This window comes from Watersipora subatra, chromosome 6 (assembly GCF_963576615.1).
Source record: "Watersipora subatra chromosome 6, tzWatSuba1.1, whole genome shotgun sequence".
NCBI classification, from domain to species: Eukaryota; Metazoa; Bryozoa; class Gymnolaemata; order Cheilostomatida; family Watersiporidae; genus Watersipora; species Watersipora subatra.
This window is the reverse complement of record NC_088713.1, coordinates 43,472,551-43,487,411: the sequence shown is the minus strand read 5'-3', so window position 1 is coordinate 43,487,411 and position 14,861 is coordinate 43,472,551. Positions and strand designations below refer to the sequence as shown.

Sequence of the window (14,861 nt, the reverse complement as noted above, 5' to 3'; positions counted from 1 at the left end):
ACTTCATTGAAATGTTTTCTAGGTCAAATCACAAACAAGAAACACAAAATGAACTCAAAAAATATATGATATATCTTCTAAACACATACAAACCATCTTACAATTGTCCAAGTAAAAATAACTCCCAAACAAGTAGATAAACACTCTACCCCTAGATTTTAGTTCAAGTAAATTTAGGCCTTTTAAACATCGTCATACCATAAAATAAAAAGAGAGAAAATTACCTTCTTTGAGCACTGTGATGGCTGTGGAAGCACTATAACGTCAGCCATCTTGTTATTATAATAGTTCATGCAGTTAGATATGACATCATCATCTGAGAGTCGCATAAATGGCTGCTCTCGAGCAAAAGAGAATATTTCCCAGAGAGTCACGCCGAAGGACCAGACATCCGACATGGTTGTGAACTTTCCTAAAAGCACACTTTCCCAAGCCATCCACCGTATTGGCAGCACCACTCGGCCCTCCACCTGTGAAAGATAGTCAGAAATTGTGATAATTTGTTGGTCTTGTGCTTCTATGTTTGTGGGTTCAAAGAAGTCGCACAGATTGGCCTAATACTGAGAATCTATCAACCTTTAGAGATGAAATTACGCAATTTTTGTGTATATTTTATCAGAAATTATTGGTATTTTTCTACCATTTGCAATAGTTTTGATGTTTGAGAGGATCTGACTGTCAGGATGTTTCAAGATTAAAATCGATAAAACTTCATCGCAATTAAAAAATTCAGAAAAACTACAGATGACATCACTAGTTGTTATAACCTCAAATCAGATCACCTCAAATCAGATCACCCCAAACATCAAAAACAATCGCATATGATTGCAAAAAATATCGCTACTTTCTGAAAAAATCTACTAAAATTTTATGTAAGTTCAATATTAATTCTGCATAGATAAAAAACTAAAATTAGGTAACTCTACGCACCGTTTATGAAAAATGAAAAAATGATAACACTAAAGCAGCTCTTGAACAAGAATGGACAACTCTTGGACAACATAAATAGACCAGACCATTCTACATACCTTGTAATATTGTTTACTGTAGAGATTCCTGGACATTCCAAAGTCAGAGATTTTTACTTGGTAGTTGTCTCCTACCAGACAGTTTCGAGCGGCTAAATCTCTGTGAGTGACATTTAATTGCTCCAAATAACTGCAAAAGATTCTCACAATGTAAGCATATAAAATGGGAAAAGAACAGTATAAATAAAAGCAGTACAATAAAACGAAAAAAAGAAGAGTATAGCATAAAAACTAACTTGAAAAAAATTCCATCAAAAATTAAGTTGCTCCTAAGAGACAGCAGCAATGAAAAGACAACTCTTACCTCATGCCTAGCGCTATTTGTGTTGTGATGTATAGAAGTGTGGACTGACTAAGGGGCGGTTTGTTAAGCAGGGCTGTTCCTTCGGGGACATGATTCTGTAGCACCTGGTTGAGGTCTCCCTTAGACATATATTCCGTCACCACACAAGAGGAATTTGCTGAGTCCGAGCAGATGCCCAAGACCTGTTCAGAGAAATACAGCAATGAGCAGGGTTTTCAGCTTTGGAAATAACTTTCAAGTTTTTACATATTCACGAATCTATAAGTATTCTGATTCCTTCAATTGGTAATAATCCAATGAGTTTAATTTAATTATTTTTGGTCAAGTTAGACAGCATCTACAAGTAGCACCAATTGTCACCTTTTTAATAAGAGACCTCTACCTAATATTCTGTATTTCTAGAGGTTTCAACTACACTTTTTAATATGGTGGCCCTGAAAAGGACCATTCGGATCAAGAATTACCGTAAAACCTCTATTTGAAGGCCCCTCTATTTGAGCGCCACCTCTATTTGAGCCCCACCTCTATTTGAGCTCACCTCTATTTGACCGCCATCCTGAGAGAAGAATTGAAAAATTCAAAAGCGCCATGGTGTTCAATTAAAGGTTTTATGGTAGTTTTAGTATTTTGTGAAGTATTCCTGCAGCAAGTGACTTTTGGCAATCTTATTCAAATTTGTGTTACTATGAAAATCGTGTGGGATATGATGTGAATATCCAAGGGGGACTATTTACTAGGTCTTGCTAAATAAACAAGCGTGAATCATGCTCACGGAGAGAAGTTTCAGTTAGGGGAGCGAGCGAGTGAGCTGAGCTACTGTGTTGCCATGTCCTAACTGACAGAAAATCGGTATGGTCACGGGAGACCATCGTATAGCAACGAGGCTGCTGATTTGGCTTGCGTACTGACTGGCAGTAAGAACGGCCGTGAGATTGGTGATGTGGGTGAGTATCGCCGTGGTGGTGAAAGCTGGTGGCAAAGGGAATGTTGGTGTGCCATTGTAGCAGCTTGGTGCTACGTAACAACATCCTTGTTGCTTTGCTTACAAATTGCTCACTATATGAAGAAATTAAAATTTTCCTCTGAAACTAGATTAGTGGGACACCTTGGGTCTATGTATTCTATTGATATATAAATATACAGAGTATCTGGATGAGAGACAGCCAATATATTGAGATAAAAAATGTGGTATGAATTAGTCTAGTTAAACAATTGCGTCCCAACTATTTTATTCAGCAATGTAGGTGCATATGTGCGCTAAAACCAGTCATCAATCATATTAATTATCAGTCATTATGTATTAATTATCAAAATTGTTTTAATAAACATTTCTAACATGACAAAACGGCAGCTTGACTTGGTCACTTTAGGGTTAATAATAATTCTATGAATAACTTTATGAATAGAACAGGTACCTACCTGTATGATGTTTGGGTGTCTCAGTTTGCTCATGATTTTTATTTCTCTCATGAAGTCGGACTTGGTGAGTTCACCAGCGGTCGACTGTAGCTTCTTCATAGCCACTAATTTTGTCTGTTCTCCATCTTCTTGCTGGACGGTCATTTGACACAAGTGGACCTCTCCGTACTGACCTGCATGAGCGGAGTAAAGAACAGAGGCATTAGTTAAAACTACTTCTCTTATGGATTCATTGTTCGTCGATGGAACAAACAAATTTTAGACTCCAAATTGGCCAATCATATTTGACATTAAGGTTCCAAATTTTTTGTAAATAAAGCCAAAAAAGGCTGCAAGCTGATATGAAAATATGAAAAAATATGAAAAAAATATCCAAACATGAATATTTCGATGAGTTCATCTAAATATGAATATTTGGATGAACTCCGATGTAAAAAAATGTTGAATGTGCAAAATACTTGAACATTTATCTTCTAGCCATGAAGTTTGCACGAGGCAATGCAATAAAAAAATTTTGACTTATCGAACCAGGAAAATAAGCCAGCACAATGGAAAATGGTCAGCCAATCCATCCACTTCAGTAGAGTTACCAACCGAAAAGACAAGATGGTATTATATTAAATGATATAATTAAAATAATTTGCATTAATATGGAAATTCTTTCAAGTATAGCTGGAGCTATTTTCCGTGACACCTCAACCATCATACTGGATTTATCTCTTCTATCTCACCTGAGCCAATTTTTTCGAGCAGTCGTAGGCTCTCATAAGGAATTCTCGGGATCTCATGGTCAAGGAGAGAGTTTGATGGAACGCCATAGACTGAGCTTCCTGTACTACTTTGTATATTGGGAAGAGGGACAGTCGGCGTGGCTCTGTAATTTGAGCTGTCATACGGAGACATCTCTTGTTGAACCAAGTCGTACTGATTTCCATCTGAGTTCTGGAAATAAAGTTGGAAGTTTTTGGTTAATATTATTTTCAAACAGATGATTGTGGGGAACATTAATTTCTATCGAATGCTTTAGCAAAACATTAGTTTTTATTGCAGACTCCTGCAAAACATTACTTTCTATTGGATGCTTTTACATGTATGTAAGGACAGTTTTTATTGGATGACTTTATGTAAGATCAATTTCTATTGGATGATTTTATGGTTAGCTTCTATTGGATGACTATGTAAGGTTAGTTTCTATTGGATGCTTTTAGGTATGATTAGTCTCTATTGGATGCTTCAGTATAACATTCTTGTCTATTGGAGGCCTCAGTGCAACATTAGTTTTTATTGGATGCCTCAGTATAACCATTTACATACAAGTAAGAAGTCTCTTACTCACTTTTATATTCATAGGCATCAGAGTGCCATTGAGAGCATTAGGCATTGTATTATTAGATCTGTCGCATTGATGTCTATTGTGATGTATTCCAGGAAGCGTAAGGATTCCCCCAGAGGTCATGTAATGGTGGAGACATGCGGGAGAAATCGGGGTCAACTGCTGACTGTACTGGTCTACTGGTATAGACGCATACGGAGGCCAGCCATTGCTGTCGGAGGCATAGCCACTAGACTGCATTGTGGCACCGTTTGGTGGTGGGTGTGGCAGAGGTCTACTTCCCCAAGGTAGGTCGTACTCCTGCAAGCAAAACCCCAAAACATAATTATTATATATTAAATTGATTATCATTTTGTCGTGATTTCAAATCTGTAAACCAATCAGCCGTAAAACTATGCTTTTGAATGATTATATCGGCTAAGTTCTGAACGTTTAATTGTTTAGATTGCAATCTTTATGGATATGGTTACCTTAAGACTGTTTGATTTACTTTATTAAAATCATGACAAGAGTAATAATTTAATATATAATTTATAACTATGATTAAATGCACAAAGAGTAACAATATCGTAAATGAGAAATTTAGTTTTCCAGCTTATCAAACAAAAAATGAGGCGAGCTTTAGAATCGATAAATTATTCTGTGATTCTCATTGACAGGTTCTACAATCTACGTGTTTATTTCTCTCAACAAAGCTATAAGTTTCCTTACCGAGTTCTCTCCATGTTGGGTCTTATGCACTGGAGGTATGGATGTGGTCGTGCTACTTTCAGCACTTGCATCGCTTGGGGTTGATGACATTTTTCGCCGCTGGTAGATACAGCATCCAATAATAATGAATATCACGACAAGAATTGCTCCCAGGCAGCTGCCAACGATGATACCTGCAGAGAACATACAACAGCAGAGTTATTTGTGTTATCTATATTATCGTTATACTTATTATTTCAGAAGCATTTCATGTTTATAACTCAAAGAATAGCTTTGCGACGTTTTCATGAAAAATGGAATTTTATTTCAACTTCAAGATGAACTTGCTCAAAATTTTAGTCAGTTTTTATCAGGAACTATTTCTCTATCATCTGCGATTGTTTTTGATGTTTGAGGTGATCAAACTGCCGAGATGTTTCAAGATTAAAAAACTTGATTGTAGTCAAAATGCTCAAATAGAGTGAAAGTGAAGTTACGATGTCTATAGTTGCAAAGAGACTGACAAAATAGGGACCAGTAACATCGTAACTTGAACACAATAGTTGATACCAACTAGTGACATCATTTTACAGCTATTTTTTGTGAGTGTTTTAATTGCCATGAAGTTTTAGCAATTTCTATCTTGAAATTCAACCTCCAGAGAGCCAGATAACTTTGTAAAGTAAACTTTGAGAAAGTTTTAGTACTTTTTATAATTTGCTATTTTATTCTATCTTTGAGGTAATCTGACTGCCAGGAGGTTTTAAGATTAAAATCGATAAAACTTGATCGTGGTTGAGCCGATCAGAAGGAAAATATGTGTGAAATAGCGTCACTAGTTGCTATCATTGATATTGGCTATTGTGTTCAATACATGATCAATACATTATTGGTTAAAACAAATAATACTCTTCAGTGACTCGAGCCAAATTATTTTGATTTTCTGCATATCTCTATTTTTCACCTTCCGTGAGCACTTCTAAGAAACATACAAACTCAGCAGGGATTTGGTCTTTTCTGTAAAAAAAACCAAACCGCTGTTTTCAAATAAGATGGTGAGAAACTGACCAATAAGAGAGACGTCCACTACTAGCAGATTGGCGTTTTCTGGACTGGTAGTCGGGTTGGCATTGACTATGACCTCAGCTCCTGAAGTTGTGCTCTCTACAACTTTAGTAAAGGTACCAATGATCAGCATATTCACATACAAATAAAGAAGTTTGTTATTGATAAAAAAGTTTTGTCGATTTAATCTTGAAACATCCTTGCAGACAGATAAACTCAAACATCAAAAACAATCGCAAATGGTAGAAAAATACCGGTATTTTCCGGTAAAATCTGCTACAATTTTGTGTAAGTTCATCTAAGATATCAATTTTCTGCCAATTTATTATGTATTATGCAAGTCACCATAAATCATAGAATGTGAGTCACCATAAGTCATTAAATGACCTCTAAACCGCTGAACATCTGATGAGAAAAAAAAATAAGTGTTTTCATAACTATTAGGAATTGCCTTCTCCTCTAAAGAAAGACAACTTTGGCTTTGAAGAGCTTCATTTACAGCAACTGAGTGTGATGGGAAATCAAAAAACCATCAGTTATCAAGTTGTCATCAATTTAATACAATTTTGCATTTCTAGGATTACATAGACAAACCACTGAACAAATAAAAAACCAAAGAAACAAGAACAACAATTTCCTGTCAGTCAATTTCCATAAACTTTCAAAGAACTCATTAAGTCAACTAAACCTCTAAACGAACCATGAAAATATTTTTTTTAAGGTTTTATAACCAATGGAAATTACCCTTCATTCCAGGAAAGACAACTTCTGATTCATGGAACTGGATACAAAGCAACAGAAAAATTAAAAACCACTGTGCTCTTCTTTAAGAAAATTCCAGGGAAAGACAACTTTCTCCAAATCTCCAAAGAAATGATATAAACAGCTGTGAGATATGTCGAGTGGAACAACATCGATAAGCATGGAAGGAGGTGGGCTTACAGAATACATATAAAATGCATGCATACCTGTTAGCAAGTGTATGATTACAGAGACTACAGGGTGACCTGTGAGCACAATCAAACGCAATAAATTATTTCTAGCAACAATTTGTTTTTTTTATTATGTAAAATATGTGTTAAAGATGAACTAACACAAAATTTTAGTAAATTTTAACAGAAAGTATCAGTATTTTTCTATCAATTGTGATTGTTTTCAATGTTTGAGGTGATCTGACTGATTGATGGCGATTAAAACGCTTGTAAGAAATAACGTCACTAGCTGTAAACTCTGCTATAGTTGATATCCGCTATTACGTTCAAGTTGAATAGTTACTCGTCTCTAGTCTGTCAGTCTCTTTGCAAATATAAACGTAATAATCTAACTTTCACTTGATCTGGACATTTTTACTGTGATTGAGTTTTGTCAATATTCATCTCAAAACATCCTGGTAGTCAGATCATTTCAAACATAATAACTAATCACAATTTATAGAAAAATACCAATAACTTATGATAAAATGCTTAAAAATTTCCACTCAAGTTCATCGTTAAAATAAAAAAATATCAGCGTCGTCATTTATCATTCTGAAGCTTCCGAAGTCGTAAATTCATTAACATCCAAAGTCAAACTGATATAGTTGATTTACCTCGTGGGATAAAAGGCAAGGTGACGTCTTGAGCAGAAGCTGCAGGAGTGGTCGTGGCCTTCCTAGTAGTAGCGCTCGTGACCGGAGCTGGTCGAGTAGTTGCAGCAGTAGTAAGATACTGACCACTCACAATCTCAGATCCAAACTCGACTTCACTGATCATTATCCACTTTGCATCAAACTCGAGAACTATCTATCAAAAAGGACGATGATTTGATGATAAAGTTTGCCATAATTCTAGATATTCCAAAACTGTTTGCAAAAATAAACATTGTAAAATTTGAAATCTTAAATTTGACTCCAGAAAAAATATTGCACTAAATGCTGATTCATAAAACTAAAATTTGTGAAATGTTAAAGTTGGAGTTGTCCTCACTATATTGGGCTGCAATGAAAAATCAATTTTTTGGGGTTAGTAAGAATGTACATGTATTTCCCGAACGCTTAGTTACTAGTTACAGTTACTAACTATAGCTATAGTTAGCTACTATAGCTATGGTTAGTTACTATAGCTATAGTTAGTTACTATAGCTATAGTTAGTTATTATAGCTATAGTTAGTTACTATAGCTATAGTTAGTTACTATAGCTATAGTTAGTTACTATAGCTATAGTTAGTTACTAACTATTATAGCTATAGTTACTAACTATAGCTATAGCTTAAGTTACGAGCTATAGATAGACTAGTGATTTAGCTATAACTATAGATAGCTATAGATATAGCTAAGCAGTAGACTATAGCTACAGCTATAGTCTATATTGCTATAGACTATAGCTACAGCTTTAGTCATAGCTAGTGACTGAATTTAACATCTTCATTTTTTAAAAACTAAAGATATCACTTTTGTTTGATATGAGCAATCTCTCAAAGATCAAGTATAAATCACTTACCTTCATAAATCTCGCTAGGACATGTCCGAAGCGTATAGTATTAAATCGCCTGTAGATGATGTTTTCACGAGGATAGTCGAACACCATGAAGGGCTCACTTGGCATCGCTGAGTCTCCTGTTGATACATAGATTGTCGCTTTCGTGAATGCCTGAAAAGATCAAAGAGAATGCAAATAGATAAATTTACATATCGTCTGATTAAGACAAGTTGGAAAGATTCCAAACAGATTGGAAATGGTAAGCCCTGTTATTTCAAACTGTAAACTCTATCTGCTTGCTTGGCATGAATAATTCATTATTGATTTTGCTACAAAATTCCTTGTTCTATCGCAGTCGGTACCAGACTAAGACTATGTTTCCATGACACGGTTAGTCAAAATGGAAACGACGAAAGTCCACAAGTTAAGTGAGTTTAGTTAGTCACAATTTCTTAGAGAATGTTTCCTGCTGGCAAAAGAAGGTGACGTCACATCCGTATGACGCGCAAGAAAATGCTGCGCAATTGATATAGGAGTGCGTCTTTATGGCCTCCAGCGTAGAATTTTTTATTTTTTTAACAAACTGCCTACGCTAATCGGCAACATGTGAAGGTTCATTGTGCGCACAACTCCAATTCCGAACAAAGGAAACACAGTGTAGCAAAAACTCAGACTACCAAACTCTGCTTGTAGGTATAACTTTTTATTGGCATTAGTATCAACAAAATGATGTTTTTCATTAAATATCACATGATGAGAAGACAAAAATCAGGAATTATTGAGCGAGTTGAACTAGTTTTTTAAAAGTTGGTAATCTAATAGTATTGTGGAGGAGTCTGGATAGTGAATTGGAAGTGGCAGTAACAGAAAGTTCATTAACTAAAACATATGTTGGTGGATGTAATATGCTGGTGTCACGGAATAGAAAATGTTTGTCATATGTGTGAAAGGATGAGCATAAATATTCTGGGACTTTTGAAACCTGTAACAGTAATAATAGTTCCTCTGGCACATTAAAACCTTTAGACTCTGATTAAGATGTTACTAACCCTGACATCTCGTTCGAAATTATTGTAGGTATAGAACTTGACATAAGATATGTTCCTCAGGTGATCCATCTCAAAGATAAGTTCTACGTTACTGTGAACATCATTGCTCCAGCCCAACCAATCAGATGCGGTTGCGTTGAACGGATCACCTCCGTTTCTCATGTTTGTTAATAAACCTACAGAAGAATGTAAAACCACCCACCATGATACATTGGACCACCCACTATGATACATAGTCCAGCACTGACTAGCAGTTCTGGTTTCATCAAACAAACCTTCTCATCAGCACAAAAACTTATTGCGTTTACGTTGTGTCACCTGGTTTTTAGCAACATTATTCTCTATTGTATCGTCACGCAAGTCTTCTTCATTCAGCCATCATAATGGCTTTCCGGCTTACTGAATAAAATATATCTAATACATATAAATAAATATTTATATATAAATATGTATTTATTTATATTTATATATAGTTATATATAAGATTTATTTATATATATTTATAAATAAATATTTATATATACATATATATAGATCTATATTTTTTAATTATCATATCAATATAAAAGCTATGTTAGAAGGCTCTGAAGTGGTGTATATGTATATATTATATATATAATATATATTATGTATATATTGTATATATATTATATACAATTATATATATTTATATATATACCACTGAATGTCTGATGTTGCACAATTAGTATAAAATTGGCTAAAACAGATTATTGAAAAATATTCCTTACTTCTTATACTACACATTCATTCAAAATTTAAAACAGCCTCAAACAGTGGCAGGTAATGAAGCTAAGTTTTTTTAACCTACGAATTTAAGTAACTTAAGCTAGTAACTCAGCTAACATTTTAATATTCACTATAATAATAGCCATGTCCGTCCTTTCGTCTGGACATTAGGAAAAAATTGCCCCTCCCAGGATTCAAACAGATACATTCCGGACTACTGAATACCAGCTTTGCGCAAATAACAAACAAGTTTTTGCATGTTAAACAATTAAAGATGTTTTAAAATGTTCTCACAAAAATTATCAAACTTATGACAAGGTTTTAAAAAAAATTTGTAAAAGACTATTTGTTAGTATTTGTTATTTGTTCCCATACATACAGCGATAGTTGTGCAACACCTGAATGCACCAGCGCCGATGCACCAGCGCCGATGCACCAGCGCCGATGCACCAGCGCCGATGCACCAGATGGCAATGATGTTGCCATGATGGCATTGTATCGCCATGTGGGAGTGTATTGCTATGGCATCGCTGTATGGAAAAACTTAGCAATTGCTTCAAGCCTTTAATTTTAATTTATTTTAGTTTAGTTAAGTTAAACCGCACTAATTGAATTTTTCCCTCCATTATGCATCATTCATGGTCACTTTCATCAAGCCTTGTTGTTTTTATTGGTTCAAAAAAGAAACATCGCAAGGTAGAGCTTATCGATGGGTATCGATCGGTATCGATATCCAGCTTTGTTTTTCGTAAATTGCATTTAGTTTACATTTCCAGCAAATTTTCTAACAGTGCAAACCGTTGCTGGCAATCACAAATGAGACAAGAGATTCCGAAAAGCTCTGAATGAAGACCAACAAGCTAGCTAGACCGAATGGCATATTACGTGGGTACATTGTCCGAGACCCAACAGCGAGCTAAGAGTATAAGGCTACTAAGCAAGAGAGAATAACTACCTAGTCCTCCAGTAAGTCTCCCATCTGGCCAACCATTGGGTCCACTTTTTCTATCATAGTCAGTATCAATAAAGTTGTAGAGGTCACTTCGAGTATCTCCTGCAAAGCGGCAGCATGGTTTGTTTGAATCATGTTGACTAGGTGAATGCCCGACGTTGCCCGGGTAATAACAAAGTCTTTAGACAGAAAATTTATTTGTATTTAACATATAACAAAATTTGCCATTCTAACTTTCAAACTACATAACATGAGAGAAGTGTTTTGTGTAGTTGAAATAAATTAAGAGAGAAAATAAAAACAACTGTAAAGGTTTCCAAACTTTGTCAAACAACTGCAAGTTTCAAACTTCATATCATGAGGAAAATGTTTTGTGCAGGACAATTAAATTAAAAAAAAATAAAACAACTATAAAAGGGTCTAGATATATATGTGAAATAGTTAGCAAGTTATAGCTAATTGAAGTCTTTTTGCTACGATTACAATAAAAGATACAATTATAATAGTATAGCTAGTCAACCTATCAAACTATTCAAATATAAACTATTTACAAAAAGACAAACTATTTTATTTTCGCTTAAAAACGAACTTGCATACAATTTGAGTAGATTTTATCAGAGAGTATCACTATTATATCATTTATCAGAGAGTATCACTATTATATCATTTATCAGAGAGTATCACTATTATATCATTTATCAGAGAGTATCACTATTATATCATTTATCAGAGAGTATCACTATTATATCATTTATCAGAGAGTATCACTATTATATCATTTATCAGAGAGTATCACTATTATATCATTTATCAGAGAGTATCACTATTATATCATTTATCAGAGAGTATCACTATTATATCATTTATCAGAGAGTATCACTATTATATCATTTATCAGAGAGTATCACTATTATATCATTTATCAGAGAGTATCACTATTATATCATTTATCAGAGAGTATCACTATTATATCATTTATCAGAGAGTATCACTATTATATCATTTATCAGAGAGTATCACTATTATATCATTTATCAGAGAGTATCACTATTATATCATTTATCAGAGAGTATCACTATTATATCATTTATCAGAGAGTATCACTATTATATCATTTATCAGAGAGTATCACTATTATATCATTTATCAGAGAGTATCACTATTATATCATTTATCAGAGAGTATCACTATTATATCATTTATCAGAGAGTATCACTATTATATCATTTATCAGAGAGTATCACTATTATATCATTTATCAGAGAGTATCACTATTATATCATTTATCAGAGAGTATCACTATTATATCATTTATCAGAGAGTATCACTATTATATCATTTATCAGAGAGTATCACTATTATATCATTTATCAGAGAGTATCACTATTATATCATTTATCAGAGAGTATCACTATTATATCATTTATCAGAGAGTATCACTATTATATCATTTATCAGAGAGTATCACTATTATATCATTTATCAGAGAGTATCACTATTATATCATTTATCAGAGAGTATCACTATTATATCATTTATCAGAGAGTATCACTATTATATCATTTATCAGAGAGTATCACTATTATATCATTTATCAGAGAGTATCACTATTATATCATTTATCAGAGAGTATCACTATTATATCATTTATCAGAGAGTATCACTATTATATCATTTATCAGAGAGTATCACTATTATATCATTTATCAGAGAGTATCACTATTATATCATTTATCAGAGAGTATCACTATTATATCATTTATCAGAGAGTATCACTATTATATCATTTATCAGAGAGTATCACTATTATATCATTTATCAGAGAGTATCACTATTATATCATTTATCAGAGAGTATCACTATTATATCATTTATCAGAGAGTATCACTATTATATCATTTATCAGAGAGTATCACTATTATATCATTTATCAGAGAGTATCACTATTATATCATTTATCAGAGAGTATCACTATTATATCATTTATCAGAGAGTATCACTATTATATCATTTATCAGAGAGTATCACTATTATATCATTTATCAGAGAGTATCACTATTTTATCATTTATCAGAGAGTATCACTATTTTATCATTTGCGATTGTTTATGATGTTTGAGGTGATCTGACTGCCAGGATGTTTCAAAATTTAAATCTAATTAGTGCTTGATCTGAGTGTTTTAACTGCAATTAAGTTTTGTCAAATATTTATTGTATTTATTATCAAATATGTCAAATCTTTAAACATCCTGGTAGTCAGATCATCTGAAACATCAAAAAATGTAAATGATAGAAAAAGTCTGATACTGATAAAATCTACCGAACTTTTGTGCAAGTTCACCTTAACTCTTTTTTTACATAATCATCAGGAAGTAAAGATTATCTGGATAATGTTATCCTAATAACTTAAACCTTCATCTCACTTCTTAGCATGTTAAGATGCTTTTCTACAAGGTTAAGAGGATTATTCTAGAATGAATTAGAGTACCTTGAGGAGCGCTATAAGATGCCACCCCGTTTCTACGGCAGCCGAAGAACTCGAGTCTGAGACACGCTTCCCTCCTCACATCAGAGATGGGAATTATCCTCACTCTGGTCGCCAAGAGCTTGGAGTTTGTTTGAAGATATTTACTATCTCTTGCATTTGTGATTCCATCGAATTCCTGAGTAGAAAACCAATGTTATTGTGACAACTATATAATACATATATTTTGTGTATCATTATATTTTTTTCACAAGTCATTATATATATAGCATAGCCTATATTATGTGTATTATTATATATTTTTTTGGGTATCATTATGTATATATATAATTTGGGTACCATTATATATATATTGTAGATATCATTATATTTTTTTTGTTTTGTTTTTGTGTATCATTATATCTATATATATATATATATTGTATACCATTATATAAATATATTTATAGTATAATGATACACAGCATATACTAAGTTGACTATGTATATAGCTTTCTGAAATCAACAAATCTTTACTATAGTAAGAGTCTGTCTGTCGGTACGAAGACAGTTTTATGTTGGGAAAAAGATTGCATGGAACATGATTCGAACTCCAACATTTGACTTTAGCAGCCAGGCACGCTACCATCTGCACTACTTGCTGTTTGTTGAGTAATTGCGCAGTTACTTATTACTCATGACAATCTCTCATGGCTCAGGACTGTCAGAGTACTACACGTAGTTAATTAATTATCCTTCGTTTTTCCCTGATGTCATTCTACCGTTGTCTGCCGTCTTTATGGACAACTTTTATCGTAAAAACACGAAGCTTCTGCAATTAATTATTGCAAACAATGCTTTTGTTTGCAAATTTTTTATTTTAGTATCAAAACAACACCGAAAAATACTATTACTGAGGAAAATTACGATCGTTTTCTACAAAGATGGCAGCTTTTTCGTGGACGAGCGCATGTGCAAACAGGGTGATGACGTCCAAAAAACGATGGATTGTAATGATATACAGTACATGACCATCAAAATATGTTTACTTATAATAGCTTAGCGAAAACAAAACAGAGTTTTGGATAAAATAAACTTAGGCATTGAAATAAAAGGATTGCTGACTGTCTGCATGCAGCCAAACAGAAGGAACATTCTAGCTTCCTAGTCGATCAAACAGATTAGAGGAAATGACGACGTGCTGGTGTATCACAGATGTTTAATTACTCAGGCGCCTTCTCACCAGGAAGATCATAAATTTCGATGAAAGTTCTTTGTCAGCCAGATCTTTCATTTCATGCATGTACCACCACCCAGGGCTTCTTTTATCATCCCCACTATCATGATAAATAGT

The 14,861-nt window shown here is 33.8% G+C and overlaps 1 protein-coding gene across 1 annotated transcript in view; it reads right to left on the bottom strand.

Annotated features, from left to right (window-relative positions):
• LOC137398499 (discoidin domain-containing receptor 2-like) overlaps positions 1-14,861 on the bottom strand; it is a 54,107-nt gene that overhangs the window by 1,754 nt on the left and 37,492 nt on the right. The window contains exons 5-17 of the mRNA XM_068084615.1: positions 13,532-13,706; positions 11,048-11,146; positions 9,346-9,521; positions 8,318-8,467; positions 7,428-7,620; positions 5,843-5,944; positions 4,796-4,968; positions 4,088-4,384; positions 3,483-3,693; positions 2,752-2,924; positions 1,333-1,514; positions 1,029-1,158; positions 225-470 (exon numbers count right to left, since the gene is read on the bottom strand). Coding sequence (XP_067940716.1) covers positions 225-470; positions 1,029-1,158; positions 1,333-1,514; positions 2,752-2,924; positions 3,483-3,693; positions 4,088-4,384; positions 4,796-4,968; positions 5,843-5,944; positions 7,428-7,620; positions 8,318-8,467; positions 9,346-9,521; positions 11,048-11,146; positions 13,532-13,706 — 2,307 coding nt within the window. The remainder of the gene's footprint in view (positions 1-224; positions 471-1,028; positions 1,159-1,332; positions 1,515-2,751; positions 2,925-3,482; positions 3,694-4,087; positions 4,385-4,795; positions 4,969-5,842; positions 5,945-7,427; positions 7,621-8,317; positions 8,468-9,345; positions 9,522-11,047; positions 11,147-13,531; positions 13,707-14,861) is intronic.